General features: G+C 45.6%; 1 protein-coding gene across 3 annotated transcripts in view; it reads right to left on the reverse strand.

The window, feature by feature from the left end:
• Positions 1–13,995, reverse strand: part of fkbp6 (FKBP prolyl isomerase 6) — a 95,158-nt gene that overhangs the window by 52,927 nt on the left and 28,236 nt on the right. For all 3 annotated transcript variants that reach the window (XM_063031115.1, XM_063031117.1, XM_063031116.1), the window contains exons 2-4: positions 11,069–11,172; positions 10,088–10,205; positions 7,499–7,588 (exon numbers count right to left, since the gene is read on the reverse strand). In XM_063031115.1, the coding sequence (XP_062887185.1) occupies positions 7,499–7,588; positions 10,088–10,205; positions 11,069–11,172 (312 nt within the window). The remainder of the gene's footprint in view (positions 1–7,498; positions 7,589–10,087; positions 10,206–11,068; positions 11,173–13,995) is intronic.

Below are 13,995 nucleotides of genomic sequence, written 5' to 3' on the forward strand. Positions count from 1 at the left end.
TATCATAAAACTCCCACTTTGGCTTCAAGCAGGCTTTAATTATACCGGTGCCCAAATTTCAAAGTAAAATTTATTATCAGAGTAAATACACGTCACCACATACAACCCTGAAAACTTAGCAATTCTATAGAGCAGTAACTGTAAACAGGATCAGTTGACAATAAACTGTGTAAATGCAAATATAAATGAATAGCAACAAACACCAAGCATAAAATAACAAGGTAAAGAATTCTTCAAGTGAGACCATTGGTTGTGAGAACACCAGAAGTAGAATGAGTGTAGCTATCCCCTTTTGTTCAAGAGCCTGATAGTTGAGGGGTAGTAACTGTTCCTGAACCTGGTGATGCGAGTCCTGAGGCAGCAGCGAGAAAAGAGCATAGCTTGGGTGGTGAGGATCTTTGATGATGGATGCTGCTTTTCTCTGGCTATGTTTCATGTAGATGTGCTCAATGGTTGGGAAGGCTTTACCCGTGATGTACTGGGCCGAATCCACTACCTTTTGTAGGATTTTCCACTCAAAAGGCATTAGAGCTCCCAAATCAGGATGTAATGCAACCAGTCAATACACTTTCCATTGCACATCTATAGAAGTTTGCCAAGGTTTTTGATGATATTTTGAACCTCCACAGACTCCTGAGGAAGTAGAGGTGCTGTCATGCTTTCTTTGCAATTATATTTATATGATGGGTCCAGGACAGGTCCTCTGAGATAGTGACACCCAGGAATTTAAAGTTACTGATCCTCTCCACCTCTGACCCTCTGATGAGTACTGGCACATGGACCTCTGGTTTCCCTCTCCTGAAGTCTACAATCAGTTCCTTGGTCTTACTGACACTGAGTGAAAGGTTATTGTTTTTACACCACTCAGCCAAATGTTCAGTCTCCTTCCTGTATGCTGATTCATCACCCCCTTTGATACAACACACAACAGCAATGTCATCAGCAAACTTCTATATGATGTTGGACCTGTACTTAGCCATACAGTCATAGGTGCAAAGCGAGTAAAGCAGGGGCCTAAGTACACATCCCTGTGGTGACTCTGTGCTGATGGAGATTGCCAAAAGCATCTCCACAAACCAAATTGACTGGGGTGTACAAGTGAGGAAATCCAGGATCCAATCACACAGAGGGGTTATTGAGGCCCAGTTCTTGGAATTCATTGATCAGTTTGGACGGGATGATGGCATTAAATGCTGAGCTGTAATCGATCCTATGTATGCAAAGAGAGCATCGTATGTAAAGAGAGCATCCTGATGTGTGCATCTTTGCTGTCCAGATGTCCTAGGGTTGTGTGAAGTGCCAATAAGATGGCATCTGCTGTAGACGTTGCTTGGAGTGGATCCAAGTTGCCATTCAGAAAGAAGCTGATATGCTTCAACACAGCCTCTCAAAATGCTTCATCACTGCGGATGCAAGTGCCACTGGGCGACAGTTATTTAGACAGGTTACCATGCTCTTCTTGGGCACTGGAATGATTGAAGCAGATGGGTACTGCCAGAGCGAGAGGTGGAAGATATCCATGAATACACCAGCCAGCTGGTCGGCACAGGCCTTCAGTACTTGGCCAGGTGCACTATCCGGACTGGATCCATTCCTTGGATTCACTCTCTTGAATGCAGCCGCATGTCATTTTCAGATACTGTGACCAAGGGATCACTGGGAGACATGGGGGCATGTGATGGTTCCTCTCTGTTCTGGTGGTCAAAGCAAACACAGAAGGCATCGAGCTCATCTGGAAGCGAAGCTCTTCTGTCCCCTGTGTCGCAAAGTTTAACTCTGTAGGAGGTTATGACATTCAAGAAGAATGACTATCGTTCAGTAACACTTACATCCACTGTGATGAAGTGCTTTGAGAAGTTGGTGATGAAACATATCAATTCCTGCCTGAGGAGCGACTTAGATCAGCTTCAATTTGTCTACTGTCACAACGGGTCAACAGCAGACACCATTTCATTGGCTCTTCAGTTAACAGGTCAAGAGCAGACACCATTTCATTGGCTCTTCAGCGAACAGGTCAAGAACAGATGCCATTTCATTGGCTCTTCAGTTAACAGGTCAAGAGCAGACGCCATTTCATTGGCTCTTCAGCGAACAGGTCAAGAACAGACGCCATTTCATTGGCTCTTCAGTTAACAGGTCAAGAGCAGATGCCATTTCATTGGCTCTTCAGCGAACAGGTCAAGAACAGACTCCATTTCATTGGCTCTTCAGCGAACAGGTCAAGAACAGACTCCATTTCATTGGCTCTTCAGTTAACACAGGAACATCTGACAGTGAAGCTGCATACTTCAGGATACTCTTGACTGCAGCTCTTCATTCAACACTACTATCCCAGGAAAACTATTCAATAGACCCCAAGACCCAAGCCTCAATACCTCCTTGTGCAACTAGAAACTTGATTTTTTCACTTGCAGATCCCAGTCAGTTCAGTTTGGCTACAATATCTCCTCCAGAATCTCCATCATCAGAGGTGCACCACAGGCTGTGTGCTTAGCCCCTGCTCAACTCACTTGATACTTGTGACTGTAGGGTTAAGTAGAGCTCCAATGCCATATTTAAATTTGCCAGTGACAGCATTGTCGTTGGCCAAATCAAAAGTGGTGACGAATCAGCATAGAGAAGGGAGCTGGCCGAATGGTGGCACGAAAACAACCTTTCACTCAATGTCGGCAAAAGCAAAGAGCTGATTATTGACTACAGGAAGAGAAACCAGAGGTCCATGAGCCAGTCCATGAGGGGATCAGGGGTGGAGCAGGTCAATAACTTCATATTCCTCAGCGTTACCATTTCAGAGGATCTGGCTGAGTCCAACACACAAGTGTCACTACAAAGAAGGCACACCAGAGTCTCAACTTTCTTAGAAGTTTGTGAAGATTCAGCATGTCATCATCATCTAAAACTCTGACAGACTTCTGTAGATGTGCAGTGGAGAGTGTACTGACTGACTGCATCACGGCCTGATTGGGGAACAACAAAGCCCCTGAATGGAAAAGCCTACAATAAGTTATAGATACAGCCCAGCCCATCACAGATACAGCCTTTTCAACCATTGAACACATCTGCAAGGTGTGCTGTCAGAGGAAAGCAGCATCCATCATCAAGGTTTACTCCACCATCTAGGCCACACTCTCGTCTCACTGCTTCCCAGGGTGGAGGGACAGGAACCTTAGGTCCCAGACCACCAGGTTCAGGAACAGTTATTGGCCTTCAACCATCAGGCTTTGGAACTAGAGTGTATAATTTCACTCACCCCAACACTGGACAGATTTCTCACCTATGGACTCATTTTCAAGGACTCTACAACTGATGTTCTCAATAATTATTGATCACCTTGTTTCTTTTTTCCTTCTTGCATCTGTACAATTTGTTGTATTTTGCACTTGGTTATTTATCCCGTTCGTTGTGTGGAATCTTTCATAGATTTGACAGTGTTTGTTTACATTTACTGCAAATGCCCACATGAAAATGAAACTCGGGGTGGTATCTGGTGACATACATGTACTTTGGTTCCTTAGGGTTGTCATAGACAGGGGATGTAATGGGGATAAGCTCCCACCACCTATTCAATGCTCTCAATGGCGTGTGTCTCAGTAGCCTCCAACAACAAAGTCCAGCTCCCAAGTGTGACTTCGCTACTAACCCTGTTGCGACCGTTTCTACTGTCAGGAGAAGGGTAAAGGTGGGTTACTGGTTCCTTAAAACCAGATGCTTCAGGCAGATGGGCCTCTTCAGCTGTGGTTGGCAGCTCATCTAGGAGAAGGAAAAATCTGACCTGAATCCTCTGCTGCTATACCCATTCATGGGGAAGGCTTCAGGAGTAAACTCCCAGAAAAAAATCCAGAGTTGGAGCCTCTGAGACAATCCCACGTTGAGTTCAACGCTGACTGGCAACTCCTGCAATGCTGCTGACGTCAAACTGTATTGGTCTCTGCCGTTCCTTTGGATTCATCAGCAGCATAAAGAGGGAGACCCTGCTACATGGGCAACAGGTTGCTCTCCATATCATACTGTCCTGTCTTGCATATCACGTAGACAGCTCAGACACAACATCAATGGAAGGGCATTTCCACTATTGGAAAGATTAGAACTTCTTCAAACAAAGGGCGAACTATTTAGGATTAGCAAGCAGAAAACGGGGGGGTTTTGGAACAACAGGAATTCAAGGAAATGAACAGTATAAAGAAACACGCACAATGCTGGAAGAACTCAGCAGCTCAGACAGCATCTATGGAAAGAATAGAAAGTCGATGTTTCAGGCTGAGACTCTTCTTCAGGACTGAGAAGGCGGGGGAAGATGCCAGAATTAAAAGGTGGGAGGAGGGGAAGGACACTTGCTGGAAGGTGACAGGTGAAGCCAGGCCGTGAAAGGTCAAGGGTCAGAGAATGGGCCAGAGGAGAAAGGGACCCAGGGGAAGTAATAAGCAGGTAAGAAGAGGTGTTGGCGTGTGGCCAAGTGGTTAAGGCATTCATCTAGTGATCTGAAGGTCGCTAGTTTGAGCCTTGGCTGAGGCAGCGTGTGTGTCCTTGAGCAAGGCACTTAACTACACATTGCTCTGCGACAACACCGATGCCAAACTGTATGGGTCCTAATGTCCTTCCCTTGGACAACATTGGTGGCGTGGAGAGGGGAGACTTGCAGCATAGGCAACTGCTGGTCTTCCATACAACCTTGCCCAGGCCTGCGCCCTGGAAACCTTCCAAGTCGCAAATCTATGGTCTCACAAGACTAACGAATGCCTATTATTAATGAAGAGGTAAAAGGTCAGAATGGGGACTAGAGGAAGGGGGAGGGGAAAATGTGTTTCTCGAAAGGAGAAATCAGTACTTATACCATCAGGTTGGGGGCTAGCCAGATGAAATACAAGGCGGTGCTCTTCCACCCTGAGGGTGGCCTCATATTGGCACTGGAGGCGGCCGTGGACTCGCACATCGGAACTGGGATGGGAATAGGAATTATAAAGCAGTTGAATGGTAGGATCGAGGGTTCAAACGACCCACTGTTACTTAAAAACAGTTGGTTTGCAGCAGAATTATGATTGATCCACCTCATCGAGTATCAGCTGTTAAGGTCGATGTCAAGTTCATCATCATTTGCCTAGCTACATGCATGCAAGGATGCAAAGAAAATCCGACTTGCTGCATCATTACAAACACATTGTATCATACAAATATCATACACAAAAATAATAAATTATATAAATTTCCAAAAAATTAGAACAAAAACAAAAGACATGTTATAACAGGTGCCATATTTGGTCCAATGGCTCAAATCTCAATTTCTGGCATTGCTGAGGGCAGTGGTGTGTGGCTTCTACAGCTCCTTGCAAAGGACTTTATTGTCTTCTCTGCTTAGTAATTTAGTGATCTTACTGAGGAACGTGAATCACAATGCTACCAAGTTATTTCATTTTACACTGCCTCAATACACAGCTCCATGTCAAGCACGCCATTACATGTCAATGGAGGGGCCAATTTAGTGCCAAGTTGAAGGCAAACACTGCATAACCTTGCTTCACAGTGACTGGCAGAGAACACTGTCATTTCACTGGTCTAGGTCAGTGTCCTTCCCCATGCAACCAGTCCTTAGGATAACATTTCCTTTCACTAGCCTACATTTAGGCTACCAAGAAAATCTAACTACCCAACGTGAAAACTACTGGGAATCGAGGATCTCAGAGTGTTTTATTGATGACAAGAGCAGCTTTTTGTTCAAATACAGTACATGAAAATCCAGGAGGTGAAGTACTCGGGTTTTATCTCTAGATGGCGCTAGTGCACCATGGATAACCTGGAGCTGGGTAATCAGTGCTGTGAAGACAGGCTCCACCTCAAAAAAACATGATTTCTCAGCACCAGTTTGCTGCAAATTCAAGGTCACTTTGAGAGGCTGGGGGTGAACAGAAGAACACAGTTAAACTTCAGAGGCTTCATACAGCGCCCAAGAGGATTGTGCTCAGAATAACCCCTTACTGTGGCAAGATTCCATCCCAAATGGCCTGCAACTAGTACAAGAACAATACCTGGTCCCTTGCTTTGAAGTTTGTACAATTGCTACTTTGATTTTACAGTTAGAGAAAGCACACAGGAGTCCCCAACCAGCCTTCATAAAACCTTACTTTCCATTGGTAACAGATTAAGTGCAGAAACACAAAGATGTTCACTTTGAAAGGAAATGTACCGTTGATGTTTCAGGTCATGACCCTTGATCTGAACCAAAGGAATCCAGGTGAATGATTTCAATCTGAAATATCAACTGTTCATTTCCCCTCACAGACGCTGCCTGACCCGCTGAGTTCATCCATACTTCTCGTGTTGCTCTTCATTTCAGCATCAGCAATCTCGTCTTCAGAAATATTCTGTTTACCGTCTAGTTTATATCAGTGAGACTCTAGTGATGGTAATCACTGCCAGAAAGGAGAATTGATTGGTGTAGGGATTCCCCCAGCTCAGCCTTTAATACACATTACTCACAAGGCTAATGCCCATGGTCCTCGGCAAACTTACTCCAACTTCTACCACCCAGCGTCACTGACCAACAGCATACAGCCACAACACCAAGTGGACACAGATCAATCTGAGATAGCCACAAGTGGGCACAGATCGATCTGGGATAGACACAAGTGGACACAGATCGATCTGAGACAGCCACAAGTGGACACAGATTGATCTGGGATAGACACAAGTGGGCACAGATTGATCTGGGATAGTCACAAGTGGACACAGATCGACCTGGGATAGTCACAAGTGGACACAGATCGACCTGGGATAGTCACAAGTGGACACAGATCGATCTGGGATAGTCACAAGTGGACACAGATCGATCTGGGATAGTCACAAGTGGACACAGATCCATCTGAGACAGCCACAAGTGGGCACAGATCCATCTGAGATAGTCACAAGTGGACACAGATTGATCTGAGATAGACACAAGCGGACACAGCTCCATCTGAGACAGCCACAAGTGCGCACAGATCGATCTGAGATAGTCACAAGTGGACACAGATCGATCTGAGATAGCCACAAGCAGACACAGATCGATCTGCGATAGCCAGCAGAGAAACAGCACCTGGTTTCTGCCCACCAGCAACACATGAAAGATCCCAGATTTCGAGTTGCTGAATAGAATCTGATTGGTTTCAATCCACAAGACAGAAATCAGTTCACAGAACCACTTGCTTGCAGTTTTTGCCTTTTCAGCAAGGGCAAGAATGAGAGCCAGACTGGGTAATTCACAATGACAATGTCTTTAGTGCACCATTTAGTGCACACATTTGGTACTGTGGGCACCATTTTCTCACTTTAATCACCCCTTTTCACTTGTGGTGTAGAAACTGGAGTACTGTTGCTACCTGGGCAGCAAGATGAGAACATGCAGCAGTATCATAACCCCAGTTCAGGCAAGTTGCAAACGGCAGCAGTGCAGCACTGCAATGCCAGTTTGGAACGGGCCACTCTCCATGGCATCAGCAAAGGTCCCCACACCACAGACAACACGCACCTTGACCAATCTTCATGAACTTTGGTAAATTCCTCTGCACGTTGGAATCGAAGGGCTTGTCTGTGTATTCACTGTAGGCACTGTAATGAACTGCAAGAAAGGTGAATGGAGAAAAAACAAAGCTGAGATGCAAACTCAACCAAGGAAGGTGACAAGCAGATTCGAAGGGTTCAGACAAACCATTCACTGTGGCCATTATGACCACAGGTAATCCTGCTGAGCCCTTGACCCAAACAAGCAGACTGAAAGGGTTCAGACAATTCAGCTACTGTGGCCATTACGACCATAGGCAATCCTGCTGAAGTCTTGACCCAAACAAGTCCAGAACACTGATTCAGGGCACTCAGGGGAGGCAGGGGACTGTGAATGTCAGCCAGTTCAGCACTTTACAAAAGCAAGCTGGGTGTTCTGTCTGCTCGTTTCTCTCCCTTTACCAGCTAAATCCAACATAAACAAGATGGGTCAATGCTGGTGTTAAACTTTGTCTTGAGCGAGTTAAACCCACCTCCCTTGCTTACCACTCCTCACACTGTAGACAGGGGTGAGCACTGGTAAAACAATTTCACAAACACAACCTATGCCATTTGAGTTGCCCACAATTTGCCATCGCTACTTGAGTGGAAAAGTGTGTATGGAACCGGAGGAGACAGCAGAGGTACTGAATGAATATTTTGCTTCAGTACTCACTATGGAAAAGGATCTTGGTGATTGTAGAGATGACTTACAGCAGACTGAAAAGCTTGAACATGCAGATATTAAGGAAGAGGATCTGCTGGAGCTTTTGGAAAGCATCAAGTTGGATAAGTCACCGGGACCGGATGAGATCTACCCCAGGCTACTGTGGGAGGCGAGGGAGAAGATTGCTGAGCCTCTGGCCATGATCTTTGCATCATCAATGGGGACGCTAGAGGCTCAGGAGGATTGGACGTTTGCAGATGCTTTCCCTTATTCAAGAAAGGGAGTAGAGATAGCCCAGGAAATTACAGATAAGTGAGTCTTACTTCAGTGGTTGGTAAGTTGATGGAGAGGCAGGATTTATGAACACTTGGAGAGGCATAATATGATTAGGAATAGTCAGTATGGCTTTGTCAAAGGCAGGTTGTGCCTGATTGAATTTTTTGAGGATGTGACCAAACACATTGATGAAGGTAGAGCAGTAGACGTAGTGTATATGGATTTTAGCAAGGCATTTGATAAGGTACCCCATGCAAGGCTTATTGAGAAAGTAATGAGGCATGGGATCCAAGGGGACATTGCTTTGTGGATCCAGAACTGGCTTGCCCAGAGAAGGCAAAGAGTGGTTGTAGATGGATCATATTCTGCATGGAGGCCAGTGACCAGCGGTGTGCCTCAGGGATCTGATCTGCGACCCCTACTCTTTGTGCTTTTATAAATGACCTGGATGAGGAAGTGGAGGAATGAGTTAGCAAATTTACTGATGACACAAAGGTTTGGGGTGTTGTGGATAGTGTGGAGGGCTGTCAGAGATTACAGCAGGACATTGATAGGATGCAAAACTGGGCTGAGAAGTGGCAGATGGAATTCAACCCAGGTAAGTATGAGGTGGTTCATTTTGGTAAGACCAATATGATGGCAGAATATAGTGTTAACAGTATGACTCTTGGCAATGTGAAGGATCAGAGGGATCTTGGGGTCCGAATGCATAGGATACTCAAAGCTGCTGCGCAGGTTGACTCAGTGGTTAAGAAGGCATATGAGTTTAGGAGCCGAGGGGTAGTGTTGCAGCTATATAGGACCCTGGTCAGACTCCACTTGGAGTACTGTGCTCAGTTCTGGTCGCGTCGCTATAGGAAGGATATGGACAGCATAGAAAGGATGCAGAGGAAACTTACAAGGATGTTGCATGGATTGGGGAGCATGCCTTATGAGAATAGGTTGAGTGAACTCGGCCTTTTTTCCTTGGAGAAATGGACGATGAGAGGTGACCTGATTGAGGTGTACAAGATGATGGGAGGCATTGATCGTGTGGATAGTCAGAGGCTTTTTCCCAAGGCTGAAATGGCTAATACGCGAGAGCACAGTTTTAAGGTGCTGGAAAGTAGGTATAGAGGAGATGTCAGGGGCAAGTTTGTTTGTTTGTTTTTTTTATGCAGAGAGTGGTGAGTGCATGGAATGGGCTGCTGGCGATGGTGGTGGAGGTGGATACGATAGAGTCTTTTAAGGGACTCCTGGATAGGTACATGGAGCTTAGAAAAATAGAGGGCTATGGGTAACCCTAGGTAATTTCTAAGGTAAGTACATGTTCGGCACAGCTTTGGTCTGTATTGTGCTGCAGGTTTTCTATGTTTCTATGAGTACAGAATTCTTGCTCTATCATGGGAACCGCTGGCTCAAACAGTCTGACTGTCGTCCAGACATTTACTGGGACCAGGCTGAAACTAGAGACCCTTTCCTCAGTCATGTCACCTTATGATTGAATGATCGCAGCTGGGGAAAGGGGAACTATAACTAAAGGCAGATGGGAAGCCCCTCATTTCCAAGCAGAGCCTCCCAGTTCACTGAGCCCATCCAGAGTAATCGCCCCAGTCTCGAAACACAGAGTTCAGGAAACTCAGTGACTGATCCTACCAGAGACCGATGCGGTAGATGGAATTACACTGCCCGAGCCAGGCCGCAAAACTTCTTTCAACACACCACCATCACCAGTCACATCCTGCATCCTCAGGGACATGTAGTGGAAGGGACCCTGAAAACAGAATTAATGGAACATCACTTGTACATAGTCACAATACAAGTCAGACCAAAGACACATATCTATCCCCCCATATCGTTTCACCCTCAATCTTGCACCATTTCAGAAGGGGAAGACTTGTGGGGCCATATTGTCTCCCAATGGCACACTGTCCACACTTGACCTGGTACATGCACAAATTTGCTGTTTATCCCTGAAAAACATCAGGGCCCAGCCCAAGCCAAAACTGCTTCTGCCAAACAATGCTTGACTACAGGCTTCTGGGTAGTTCAGGATCCCCAATCTACTTCCTTTTACGGTGAGTGAAGGAAAGTTCAGGGGACCCGTAAAAGTGATTTTGTTTTAAACAGAATGCTAAGTGCTTGGAATGCACTGTGAGAGTGGGGGTTGAGGCTGATTCTTTAGGAACATCTGAGAGACATATAGATAGGCACGTGGGTGATAGAAAAATGGAGGGTTGTGGGCAATGTAGGAAAGGTTAAATTGGCCGTAAATGAGGTTAAAAAATCAGCTGCAGGACCCACACTGAGCTGTACTGTTCGATGCTCTGTGAAATGTCTCCCCCTAGCTTGGAGCCCCATAGCTGAGACTGGGAATGGGCCGGCTCCGCTCCATCCCACTACTGAGGGACAACTGAGAAATAATGATTTTGTGTTACCTTCATGCTTCATGGGGAGAGAAACATGTAACGTTCTTTCAAGTTACTGTTCTGAGATCGACATTTACACACTGTGGCAGGACACTGGCAGACCCAGAGTGACTCTCTCAGACAGCTAGCAAATTCCTCCTGCCTTTACCTCGCTGAATGGCCAGTCAGACCTCTTGAAAGTCATGAAAATAATATCCTGGAGAATTACCGGTTGGTCTTCAGATGCTCTGCTGGTTCTAACAGCCCAGTCAGGTTTTGTTTCAGCCATGGTGAGGGTATACAATGGAAGTTGTTCAACAAATGGATGGAAATCTGCAGTCATACAGATCAGAAATGAAACATTAATTATAAACATTTTACATAATCTAAATTCACTTCTGCTTGGCTCGGTCCTCATAGAGCTGCAAAAATGGTATTCAACTGGCGTCACTCCACAGATATCACAAACTCTGGCTCATGGGTGGGAACTAGAACAAGTTTCAGTATTCTAAGTTATTAGACAGCTTATTATTTACTATACCCTAATAAGTGAATGTGCAGAAGGAACACAAAGCTGTCAGTAAAACAAGCCAGTTCTACATTCATGGATTAATCCAAACCCATTCCCTTCTGATCACGTCCCTCAGATCCTTCACTGTATAGAGACAACCAAGCATCTCAGTTCAACAGTTGTGCACTGACAGTCTTCTTGGCAATTCTTTCCACAACTTGGTTACCTTTCTATTTAAATCTTATTTCTCAGTTTTAATTTCAAGCTTGTATTCAAACCTTTCATAAGGCAAAATGGTGACCCCTTTGACTATCCCAAACGCAATCAGGACACCCCAGATTTCCGGCAACAGCAACTGACGTGCTTCGGCCATCTTTCATATGAATTAGTTGAAATGGTTTAACTTCACGGTTTAGAAAACGTCCCCTTTAACTTCATTCAACATTTTCCCAGTTTGTTTCAATTAATATTTGACACAAACTAACTAAAAGTCTCTTGTGTACATCACCACCCCTTTTTCCATCTAAACTGTAGGTACGTGACATCGATTCCTTGAAAAATGCTACTGGGCATTCCATAAAATACTGAACTGGAGTCTCTGATCCGTGAAACATTTTATTATAGAGAAACATGAACATACAAACATTGGCAATTTGTTATTGCAGGTTTGCTTTACTGATTGGTTGAAATATAATAAAAACAAGCTATGTCCTTTTAAAATCAAATTCCCATCTCCACTAACAAAAACTCAGTATCAAAGTCTTTGATAATATTACCCCTCTCTTAATCCCAAATGTCATTTTAACCTGTCCTTGTTTTCCGTTAACGAATTCCAATCTCCAACACATCCACACATGAACCACTGGAAATGTTAATATACCACAGTATTTAGAATGTATTTCAATATCAAAATCCAATCTGGCCCAAGGTCTGTTGACGCAGATTCCTTTATTACTGCTGCTTAATGGTTCATTTCTCACTGAAAGCCACCTTTCAACATTTTACTTTAGGGTATTTTTATAGTGGTGATTTTCATCTGAAAGCCAAGTTACAAAGCACTTTCTGACCTGTCAGGTAATGACACTGGATGCGTTCTTGGTCTTATTGCTTTTTATACATTAAACATTCATTGGAAAGTAAATGAATATGCAAGATTCTTGGCTAAAACCCTTCCCAAGGGCACACAGGGAGCTTTCGAGAGACAATGTCAGTAATCCCAGAAGCAATCGATCACTCTGTTCTTTGGACAAAACCTTTCATGTACTGTAGCTGATCCACCAAACTCTGCCTTCCAGCACACAGCTCCCAAAAACTAATCCAAACTACATGAAATTCCTGGTACATTCAACTTCAGCCCTCTTCTGAGCTTCTCTTCCTCTGCTGTGCACATCATCGAACTGTAACGCAATGCTCTGCTCCTGTTATCCAGTGAAAGCAATGTCATTATGAGACAAAGCTTCCCAGTGACCAAAGCAGGGGCCTGAAGCAGTTCTGTTGATTCACAGCAAAGGCCTTGATGAGGAACAGCAGGCGGAACTGAACGTTGTGTGTCTCAGTAGAGTCTATACTTCTGACTTTGAAGCGTTGAAGATGGTTAGCCAGGGACTTTGCCCTGAGGGACTCCTGTAGCAATGTCCTGGAGTTGCGATAATTGGTCACCAACCAGATTGAGGAATCACTTTTCCCCTGACGTCAACTTCCATTTGACAGTGCTTATCGATGCCACACTCAGTCAAATGCTGGTTTCATTTCTGTGTCACCATTACTTTCATTGGACAACATACAAACATGAGCTGTGGGATTAGATCTGTATGAACAGTAAGCAAGGCAGCCTTTTCACTGTATGTGACAATAACAAAACCACTACCAACCAGCCAGCGTACTTTCAGCCTGCTGAAATACCTAGCCAATATTATGAATGGGATGGAACACTGGCATCATGCCAGTGCCAGGCAGTAACTAGAGCAACAAATCCCTGCCATTCAATGGTACTGCCAACACCAAGTGCTCCACCATCAACACTATTGATTAGAAGCTCAACTGGACCAGCGACAAAAATGCCACGGCTGCAAAAAGGGACTTGCCTGAAAACCTTTCCAATATTTACTAGGGCACGAGTCAGGAGCATCACAGAATGAGTGGATGAGTGCCACTCCCAGGCAGGCCATCACCACACATAACCAAACAGCACATTCGACTGGCGCCCAATCAACTACCCCAAATATTCACTCATTCCACCACTGGCAGACAATAAAATAAACATTACAGTCACCAGCCCAGACCACCGCCCACACCGTCCCAGACCACCGCCCACACCGGCCCAGAGCACCGCCCAGACCTGCCCAGACCACTGCCCACACCGGCCCAGAGCACCGCCCACACCGGCCCAGACCACTGCCCACACCGGCCCAGACCATCGCCCACACCGGCCCAGAGCACCACCCACACCGGCCCAGAGCACCGCCCACACCGGCCCAGACCACTGCCCACACCAGCCCAGACCACCGCCCACACCGGCCCAGACCACTGCCCACACCGGCCCAGACCACTGCCCACACCGGCCCAGACCACCACCCACACCGGCCCAGAGCACCGCCCACACCGGCCCAGACCACTGCCCACACCAGCCCAGACCACCACCCACA

The sequence above is a fragment of the Mobula hypostoma genome, chromosome 23 (genome assembly GCF_963921235.1).
Source record: "Mobula hypostoma chromosome 23, sMobHyp1.1, whole genome shotgun sequence".
In the NCBI taxonomy this organism is placed as follows: Eukaryota; Metazoa; Chordata; class Chondrichthyes; order Myliobatiformes; family Myliobatidae; genus Mobula; species Mobula hypostoma.